The sequence below is a fragment of the Buceros rhinoceros genome, unplaced genomic scaffold, assembly GCF_000710305.1.
Source record: "Buceros rhinoceros silvestris isolate BGI_N320 unplaced genomic scaffold, ASM71030v1 scaffold27307, whole genome shotgun sequence".
Classification (NCBI taxonomy): Eukaryota; Metazoa; Chordata; class Aves; order Bucerotiformes; family Bucerotidae; genus Buceros; species Buceros rhinoceros.
The window spans coordinates 7,448-17,530 of record NW_010423213.1 but is presented as its reverse complement, the minus strand read 5'-3'; the positions used below and the strand labels follow the sequence as shown (position 1 = coordinate 17,530).

General features: G+C 54.3%; 1 protein-coding gene across 1 annotated transcript in view; it reads right to left on the bottom strand.

Annotated features, from left to right (window-relative positions):
- Positions 1-2,107: 2,107 nt before the first annotated feature.
- The window catches only part of TRAM2 (translocation associated membrane protein 2), a gene marked incomplete at its 5' end in the record, with an annotated part of 10,768 nt that continues 2,792 nt past the window's right edge, over positions 2,108-10,083 (bottom strand). Inside the window, 10 exons of the mRNA XM_010140364.1 lie at positions 2,108-2,403; positions 2,621-2,787; positions 4,128-4,286; positions 4,424-4,528; positions 5,146-5,216; positions 5,342-5,426; positions 5,822-5,880; positions 7,531-7,647; positions 7,878-7,987; positions 9,077-9,140. Of these exons, the coding sequence (XP_010138666.1) occupies positions 2,330-2,403; positions 2,621-2,787; positions 4,128-4,286; positions 4,424-4,528; positions 5,146-5,216; positions 5,342-5,426; positions 5,822-5,880; positions 7,531-7,647; positions 7,878-7,987; positions 9,077-9,140 (1,011 nt within the window). The remainder of the gene's footprint in view (positions 2,404-2,620; positions 2,788-4,127; positions 4,287-4,423; positions 4,529-5,145; positions 5,217-5,341; positions 5,427-5,821; positions 5,881-7,530; positions 7,648-7,877; positions 7,988-9,076; positions 9,141-10,083) is intronic.

The window sequence follows — 10,083 nt, the reverse complement described above, 5'->3', positions numbered from 1 at the left end:
TCTCCATCACATTGCACCAGGTACTGTCACTGCCTCTGAGCCAAAAAGTGTATTTTCTACCCGGCAAGGGCTACAAGGAGCAATCGCAAGGGCTCTGCACTGACATCTCCTTCGTCAGTTGCCCTGAAAAAGGGGGAACCCCTCTCCTGCCGATCTTGTTTGACACTCAGAGGTCATGAAGACAGAAGAACAAGGGGAATGTGACCAACTGTCCTCACGTCCCTGTGCATTTTCTGCCGCTGGTGCCCAGCATTAGCTGGAGCTCAGCAAGGAGAGGCAGAGGAAGGGAGAAAAGACACCTACCAAAGAAGGAAAAAACCCAACCCAACTCAAAGAGGGGCAGAAAATCAACTGTCACCCATTCCCCAAAACATGAACAATGCAAAGGATGACTGCGCCAGCCTTCAAGCTAGAACTGCACTTGGGGAGAGCCAGAGATCAGCTGCCCAAAGGGTTGAGCAAGAGGCATGCTAAGAATCATGTGCCTCCCTCACCTGCAAGGAAGGTGGACCTCAATCCTGGCTTCTTATCGAAGAGCACCCCAGATTCCCCCAACCCTGTTCCCCCTCTTCTCGCCACTGCTCGCCTGCTCCTGCTGTGCTGAAGCAGAGCTAAAGCTACGGCCAACTTCGCTGCACAAGAGGCACCAACAGCAAAGCCCAGCTACAGAAACTATCCCGGAGGAGAGCTGTGGGGTGGGAGATGCCCGTCTACTGCATGCCTACCAAATCCAGACTGGTGCATGGCACCCCAAAGAAGCTCAGCGAGCTGGCACTGACCCATGAAACCCTGGGCAGGAGATGCTGCTCCCCAGGCAAAGAGACAGCAGAGGACCAAGCTGGTGGGATGTGAAGTTCCCACAAATCTCCTGCCAGCAGGTACAGGTGGCGGCAGGCAGGAGCAAGAGGAAAAGTGGTCTGCAGCAACAGATGGCCTCTGAGGTAGATTTGAGACAACTCCATCTGCCATCAGCTACGCGTCACAGGTCAGGCTTTTCCTAATATGCGAGCTGCTCCTTGCAGCCCCAGCTTCCTTCCCCTTCCCTGTCATCTCATTCACAGCTCAGAAAGGGATGAAGGGGCTGGGTTTTTTGGGAGAAACCCTGCATTTGATAGCACCTTGGGTGGATACAAGCTCTGTATCCTTTGGAAACAAAGAGGGAAGCTGGTTGCTGCTGATGGCACAACTGGACTGGTAAGGCAGGGATGAGGAAGGCTAAGGTGACAACACAAGGGACACAAGTCCTGTTGATGCAAACCCCTTTGCAGCAGCCAGTTTGCTCATCCAGACGTGGTCATGAGCCATGAGAACACCAGATCCACAAGGCACACACGAGCTAGCAAAGGGCCTGGGTGGCAGGAGCCAGACAAGCGCTCAGAGTGGAGCAGGACTCAAGGTTTCACGTGGACCTGAGGATACTGCTGCCCCGCAACAAGGCACTGTGAACTGCAGAGCCCCAAGCCCAGCTCTTGGGGCTGGGAGGTCCGGAACAACTACAGGGCAGCTCAACTCCTGCAGCCAAGAGGGTAAGAGGGACCCAGCTGTACCAGAAGAGCTGCGGCAAGCAAACGCTGGAAGGTGGTTCCTACAGGAAGAGGGAACTTCTCTCCCCTCTCCACTGCCTGGCTCTCCAAAATTAGCTCAAAACTGGGGGATAGAGGAACCCCACTTAACCAGAAGTCCATGAGAAAAGACATAGTTGAGGTGCCTCCCTCAGACACTGGTCTCTCTTCGCAGCACCACCATCCTGCAGCACTTGCCAAGTACTGGCCAGACGTGCCCCAGGAGAGGCAACTCTCGCCAAAAGCACCCCTGAGCCTCAGGGTCATAGAGCCTCAGCGCATTCCCCCAGGAGCCTGTTCCCATAACAGCCACGTGGTGCCTTCAATCTGCCCTGGCCCTGACTGCAGGGCTCAGGGAAGCACCACGGAGAGAGGGGAGGAACACGCTGTAGGAAAAAAAAAAAAAAAAGACTGTTTGGAACCATCTATCATGCATTTGCAACAAGAATCCAAAATAACCAAACACTAAAATAAAAAAACCAAACCAAAACAAAACATTGCACGCTGATTTACAATGAAACAGGGGAAGGCAAAACCAGGAGGGCTGGAAAAGGCTCCTACCAGGGAAGGGAGCAGGGGAAAGGGAGCTTTTTGGTTTTATTGCAAATGGTTCAAAAGAGCAAGAAAAGAAGGGAGGAGAGTGAGAGACACCTTGGGAAGATGACCAGTTTCCAAGCCATTCAAGACGATGCTGTGATGACCAGGAGGAGGGGCTGCTTCTTAGTCCTGGTATCTCGCCCTCCTCCCCAGGAGACAAGGCTCTGCTTCTATGGCGACTTCAGCTTCTTGGTTCGTGGCGAGGTGCCGTTCTCTGCTTTCACCACTCCATTTTCATGGTAACCTGGGGATGGAGAGAGAGAACTTTATCCTTGCACAAGCCAAAACTTTAACTCTCTTAGGGCTGGCCTGTAGACAGGGGGAAAGCCCCCACCATGGCACAACCCTGCTGGGGACCGCCTGGGCCTAGCACAGAGCAGGAGGCACCTCGTGCAGCCTGCACGAAGGGATGCTGAACCACAGGACTGATGCCTCCTATGGTGCCACCCCATGGCACTCACCCCAGTCCCTCTTGAGCGGCTTGGATTGCTGCTTGGTGCCGGCGGCGGCAGCTCGCTTCCTGCTGCTCTGCTCGTTCCAGTACTCCCGCCAGCGCCGCAGCTGGAAGTGGATGAAGCGCCACATCACCGAGGCCTGGAAGAGGCACACCAACAGCAGCACACTCATTCTGGCAGGGGCGGAGAAGAGGCAGGCTGAGAACAGAGGAGCGAGGCCACCACCAGCCCAGCCTTCTGCCCACACCAGGGCCAGTGGCCAAGGTCCCCCTGGGTGGCTGCACCGAGCACTGGAGACAGCCTCTTTCCCGCCAGCCACCATCTCAACTTTCTGCCATTCCCTGAGCTCAGGGCAAGTACTTCCCTTTCCCTTCTCACTGTGAAGCTCTTGGGTGCTCAGGGCATTGCTGACTGTTAGGACTTCAGGGCAGGAATGGATGAATAGGATCATCTCCTGGAGAACAGATGGCTGAGAGGGGATCTCATCAATGCTCATCAATATCTAAAGGGCAGATGTCAAGAGGATGGGCCAGGCCCTTCTCCGTGGCGCCCAGTGACAAGACAAGGGGCAACGGGTACAAACTGGAACACAAGAAATTCCACCTGAACAGGAAGAAAAACTTTGCTGTGAGGGTGAGGGAGCCCTGGCCCAGGCTGCCCAGAGAGGTTGTGGAGTCTCCTGCTCTGGAGAGATCCCAAACCTGCCTGGACACCAAACTGGGCAACCTGCTCTGGGTGACCCTCCTCCAGCAGCGATGTTGGACTGGATGATCCCCCAAACGTCCCTTCCAAGCCCTGCCGTTCTGTGATCTCAGTCAGCACTGTCCAAACCACAGTCTGCATGGTCAAAGTCAGCAGTCCCCAGCTGTTCTGTACAACTAGAAGGTGGATGTGGTTGGAAGGGAGCTGAGAAAGTCCCCCAAATCCTCAGGTGTGACAGTAGTCCATGGCTTCAAAAAGCTTGGGTATGACCAGGCTCCTGTCCTAGCAACTTCTGAAGTGAACATACAGCTGCTGTATGGGCGAGAAAAGCTCCCAGTCTTGATGGATGGACTGTAAGACATGAGGAAGTCATGCCACTTCCTGCTTCCTGCATCAACAGGCAGCAAAAACCATCCAGGCTGAAGGGGAAACTCGTTTTCACTGACTGCATCCCCATAACAGCAGCTACGGGTACAGAAGGGACAGCCTGCAAACCCTTCCTGAGTACCTGCTTCCACTCGTCCTTTATCCAACTTCACTCAATAAGCGACTTATTTACTGGCTCCCCCCGTCTGCTGTGGCTCTGTAGCCTTTAACCCCGCCTCACTCCCTCCACACCCTCCTGTCTCGCTAGCACCTTCCCTGAAGGGAACCTAGATGAGATTCCCACTGACATTTCCAAACTCAGTAAAAACCACCCCGGGATAACACAAACAAGGAACATATGGGAGAGGTTTTCACAATTCAGTCTTTGTGTGACAGGATGCATTTCAAAACCATGGCAGTAGATACGGTGGGGGGACATTCCTACCTGAAGAGGATATTGTTGAAGAGAAAGCTGAAGAAGTTCCCTTTCTCAGGCTCGAGGGCCTGGTTCTCCACCCGCGGCAGCCCGAAGCCAATGACCAGGATATACAAAGTGAGGGTGAAGAGCCTGGTGACCACGAACACGACAGCCCAGACGTTAAACCTGCAGGAGGGCAAGCAGAGGCGTCAGCAGGAGCAGCCTCCAGCGCTGAGCTGGAAGGTGAAAGCGAGCTCCCCCATCATGGAGCTGGCTCTTCTGGGGACCAGAGGGTGGAAGCCATGACCGGCTCGCCTGCTTACAGCTTCTCGTTGTTCTCATCGGTGAAGTAGACCAGCCGGGCCATGTGGAAGAAGAATTCGGCCAAGTACTGCAACAGCAAGAGGATCAGTCCCAAGCGGGTTAGGCTGGAAGGGAAGAGAAAGAAAAACACATCACTGGGCTGGTCAGCGTTGGTCCAGCATCTCCCCTGCCATTCCTGAGTTGCAGCAAGCACCAGCCCACAGGAGAACCCCTCCACAGCAGCTGGGGTAGGATTGCAGTGGCGGAAATCCCTGTCTCCAGAACATCAAAGTGGCCCAAACCAGCAGCAGAGCTGGGATGGCTCCACACGAAGACCTCATCGCTGCCTTTGCTGCTCTCTGCACACTCTCAGAGGAAGTGTAAGAGCTTGCCTGTGCCATTCGCTGCTGGGAGAGCACCCAGGGTGCTTCCCACACCCAGGGAAGATGCAACCCTCAGCCTCTGTTTTGGGTCCCTGGTTTAACATTTGCTTTGCAATGCCCTGTGAACAGGGACCAGCTTGTGCACTCACTCAACGTCACTGAACCCCGTCAAAATCAGCTCTGTGCGTCTGTGAAATCAGTTTGACCTGCAGCCCGCAGTCAGGCGGTCAGCTTCAATACATCTGCTTTGAAACACTCACTTTTTAAGCCCCCCACCCCTCTGAGGCTTCCTGGGAGACCCAGGCTGCAAGAGGACCCACTCAGCCCCATCCGACGGGATGCCGAGGCAGCTGACTCACTTGAGGAGGTACGCGCCAGCGATGTGCGCCAGGTAGAGCGCGATGCACCGCAGCTGCCGGGGAATCTCCTCCTGGCAGGGCAGAAAGCAGAGTTAACCTCTTGCCCCTCTTCACCAGCCCTCTCCCAAAGCTCGCTATCCCCAAATCCGGTGGGCAAGCCACCCAGGGCACGTGGGAGCACCCACCCGGCTCTCACCTTGCGAACTTTTTGGAAGTAGAGTTCTGGCAGGGCATGCAGCCAGTATGCCAGCTGGCACAGGTAGAAAAACTTCACCTGGAACCTGAAACACAGAGATCATAGAATGGTTTGGGTTGGGAGGGACCTTTAAAGGTCATCTAGTCCAACCCCCCTGGAGTGAGCAGGGACATCTTTAACTGGGAGGAACAGTATGAGCCAGCCCAGCACGTGGCAGGACCCCAAGGACACGGGCACCAGGCAGGACACAGCCAGGATGAGCAACCAAGCCCACAGAACCTTCCTCATGGAGGAAACTCTCAGGGAACACCCTCCCTGGGGGAGATATGCCCCATCCCTGGGATCTCACTGTGGGGCCCTTGCAGCGGGGTGCACGCAAAGGGCTCTGCACTGTCAGCACCCCGCTCCCTGTCACAGGGAAAACCGTACAGAGGAAGGAAGCGGTCAGCCTGAGAACAAAATGCCCTTGCGAGTGCTTACGGAAGATAAACATGCGGGTAGTTTTCCCACAAACTCCGGGGGTTTGCTATGTATCCTTCCTGAAAAAGAGAGAAGACACGAGTCTTCAGCAAGAGAAACAGGCAGTGCATGGGTACAACAGGGCAGGCTGACGCGACAGCAAAACAAGGAACTGGGCAGGACACCCGAGTGCTTTCGGCCTGCAGTAAAAACTGTGTCCCCTGCACAAGCCAGAGCTCAGTGCTCCAAAACTCAGCCACACTCCTGGGTCTCCAGCACGGGTCTCCAGCATCCTGCTGTGTTTGGGGGTTGAAGGCTGCTTGCTTGGTTTCTCAGAAGGTCCCAAGTTTAGGGGGTTGGGCAATGCAAGGGGGATGCTCTGGAAGGTGTGGGGCTGAGATGCTGGTAGCATAGCTCCAAGTCAAATATGTGCATGGCCCGTGGGGGCATTTCCCCACTAGCATTTCCAACCTGAGTATCATTTCAACAAAAAGAAATACTTCTGAGGAGAAAGGGGAAGAGAAAACGCCTACAAAAATAATGCAATATGCATTGAACGGTTTGATTTCCCACCTGCCTGTGTTCACCTACAGCCTCCTCCATGCAGAGCAGGTCACAGGATGGGGCTCCCTTCTCTTCCACGCTTGCACAGCTCCTGCCCTGCTGCACTGGGCTTTGCAAAGAGATGCTGGCATGGGAATTTCATCCTGCCCAGCACCTACCTGTCCCCGTTGTCCATGCCCTGTCGGCCTAAGCCCTTTTTCCAGTTGGGGGAGGCCAAGGAAAGTGCAAGTGCTGCAAAGGGTGACCTGCTCTGCACATGCAGGGTATTTGGGGATCCCATCATGGCTAAAATTTGGACAGAAGGCTATAGCCCTGCAGATGGTGACGGATGGGTCTGGCACTGGGAGATGGCTGTCCAAAGCCAGTGGCATTGACTATTCTACCAAAGCTTCCCTCCTCATTGTTCTTCAGGGCAGAAACAGGGCCAGCAGATGCTCAAAAATGCTGGCCTGGAAGGGGGTAGTGGTCCTCCAAGGGGAGCGGGCAGGACCCCCTGAGCAGTGGGGAGGGACCTGCCCCTTAGCATCCACCCCCAGCACTGCTGGAAACCACAGCTGGATCTCAACGGCCACCAGTAGCAAAGCATCATCATCACACTGCCAGAATAGTCAGATCTCTCCAACAATGGCTGTTCTTCTTCCCTCCCTCTTCCTCCCCAAAGCAAAATGTTTTCACTCTGAACTTTTCTCCCAGCAGTTTTGGGTTGAAACATCCCCAATGCAACCTGAGGCGTGGAGTGGTTTCCCTGCTCTCAGCATTCCCCTCACTGCCAGCTTGCCAAGTGAGGGACCACCAACATCTGCCTGTTAGCTCCATGACTTTGCAAAGGGCATTCAAAACCCCAAGGCACCGAATGCAAATGAGGAGGGAAATAAGAGGCTGAGAAAGAAGCAGATCCCAGAGCAGTGGATGGAGACAACAGGGCCAGGCAGGACTTCGAGGGTGCAGCTCCAAAAATATTTCATAACCCATTTACTTGTGCCTTGCATGAAGCAAAAGGATTTCACTCAATGACTGGGAAGATCCACCACACTTGAACACTAAATTCGCTGAAATGGGCCCATCTTGGCCCAGAGGTTGGCTGGGGGCTCGCTGCTGCCATTGGGATTTTGTGCTACAGGAACCTCAAATCAGGGAATCCAAAGCCGAGCCAGCCCCTGCCTTACCGTCACCACGACGTACAAGCACCACATCACAGAGGTGAGGTGGAAGGCAACCAGCTGCCCCGATTCATTGAACTTGCTGTGTTTGACCTTGGAGAGATGGAGACGCCTGTTGATTTTCTGGGAAGGAGCAAAGGGAGAGAAAAGGAACAAGAAAATATGAGCCACCGGGTCAACAACTGTTCCTCCATATCCTCCTCTCCATCCCAAGCAGCTTCCAGAAATGAAGGCTCACTCATCACATCCTCATTCCTAGACCACCCCTAGCAGAGCATTTAACTGCAGCAGAACCACGTCCCCCCGTAGTACTTGAGATATTCTGGTGACTCAAGATGCCGAACAGCACTCACATCCAGGGCGTACTCCTGTACCACCGCATGCAGGATGATGGCAATGAAGATGTAGAAGAGGATAGTGACCAGATCTTTCAGCCCATAGTGATACTGGACCAACTCCCCATCTGCAAAGATACCAAACGGTGGGTCAAACCAGCTGCCTAAATGAAGACGCCTTCGGCTATCTGAGACAGCAGCACAGGGCTGGCAGATGAGAAATAGGACCCACAGGAGGCTCTGCTCTTATGGAGAAACAGGAGACCCAGCAGCACCCAAAATACCCCAGACATCAGCATTCAGGCACCTGTTTGCAGCCCTGCAGCTTGTGGGGAAGAAGCAGAGTGGGGAAAGCTGCCGTCTCCATGACACGCCGCATCACGAGGTGAAGCTCAGCCCACCCTCAGCTGCTGTTCTGCCTTACCCTGACCATCCCCTCCTAATGTCAGTGCTGGGAAGTGACTTGTCTGTCACCAGCCCTGTTTACCCTCGAACAAAGCTTCACTCCAGATTTCTAAGATTTGAGGTACATGAATAAGATTTGAGTAACAGGTTGCCCAGAGAGGTGGGAGAAGCCCCATTCCTGGAACCATTCAAGGTCAGGTTGGACCCTGGGGCTCTGGGCAACCTGCTCTAGTTGCAGATGTCCCTGCCCCCTGCAAGGGCTTGGACTGGGTGAGCTTAGAAGGTCACTTCCCACCCAAACCAGCCTGTGACGCTGTAACTCTATGATCAGGACCATAAGCTGTGGAATGCTGTGGGCCATCCTCCTCCCCCCCCTCCCCCCAAATGAAGCAGCCCACGCTGCTTAGCAAAGAGTTGCATCCCTCCAGCTCCTCGGCCGGGCACAGAGCTGCTCTGGGTGTGCAATCAGGCAATTCGATCTTGCCTGACCTGGCTTGGAGTAGGATAGTCACCCTGCAGAGCACATAGGAGCAGTTTGACCATGGCAGAAACAGGGCAGAGAGCAAGACCTAAAACCCTCTGGAAAGCATTTCTTTCCAACCTCGGCAGCACAAGGGCTTGCAGACACGACCTGTATGAGCTGAGCCACTAAAACTTTGTTTTTCCCCAAATATCTTGTTTTTAAAATCACCTTTACCACCAGCCAGGAGCCTGAGTAACATGCATCAGCAGAGGGTGAGCCCAGGCCAGACGGCAGCAAGGATTTGGGGCAGACCTCCCCTTGTGGTATCCGCCACAGAAGCATCTCTTACCTGCTGCAGGTACGCTCACATTATACTGAGGTAAGATAAAGAGGAAGGCAGTCTTGGCTGTAACCTGTCAAAGACACACAGGGAGAGGAAAACAAAGTAAATCAGGTCCTCTGCCATCATTTACTTCATGTCCCTGCTGCGCTGCGTAAGGCAAATCGTCCAGGGAGACGTGCAGCACTGGCTCCACTCGCAGAAAGGCCTTTCAGCATGGAGATGACTGGGGAAGAGGTTTGCCAACAGGGACTTGGGAAGGAGAAAGAGATGTATAAAAGAGGGAGAAAAGAGCTGTAAAAGCCACCAGCCAGCCTGACGCGGCAGCTTCCCACTTCCCCTCGAGGACCAGCATCCCCCCAGTAACACAGACCATTGTCACACGCAACCTGCTGCTCGGGGGGACACTGGGTGCCTGACCCAGTAGGCCATTTGCCTTAACTAAATCATCCCTCGTTCCCATCCGCTCCGGGCAGCTACACTAGGAGCCTGGCCTGGAGAGGGATGGCAGCACCCAGCACCTGAGCAAGCTCAGAGGCTGCAAAACCCCATGGACTACGCATGGATTTAGCCTCTGCATCTTTGTGAAGACTCCTCTGGCAGTGTACAAGGTGCCAGCCACATGTCCAGCAGCACAGACTGGCCCAAAAAGGGGAAGAAAAAAAGTCTGGGATGAAACAGGAGCCTCCTGCAAACCAGGGCTGTGCTGCTCACTCTTCATTTAGTGCTTTTAAATCAATGGAATGAAGAGGGCCACAAACACAGTTGAAGGCTGGAACCCCTCTGCTGTGAGGACAGGGGAGAGAGTTGGGGGTGTTCAGCCTGGAGCAGAGAAGGCTGCGGGGAGACCTTAGTGCAGCCCTTGAGTGCTTCAAGGGGCCTCTGAGAAAGCTGGGGAGGGGCTTTTGAGCAGGGGCTGTTGGGACAGGACAAGGGGGGATGGGTTAAACTAAAAGAGGGAGATTCAGACCCTAGAGAAGGAAGCATTTTTTGATGCTGAGTGTGGTGAGACCATG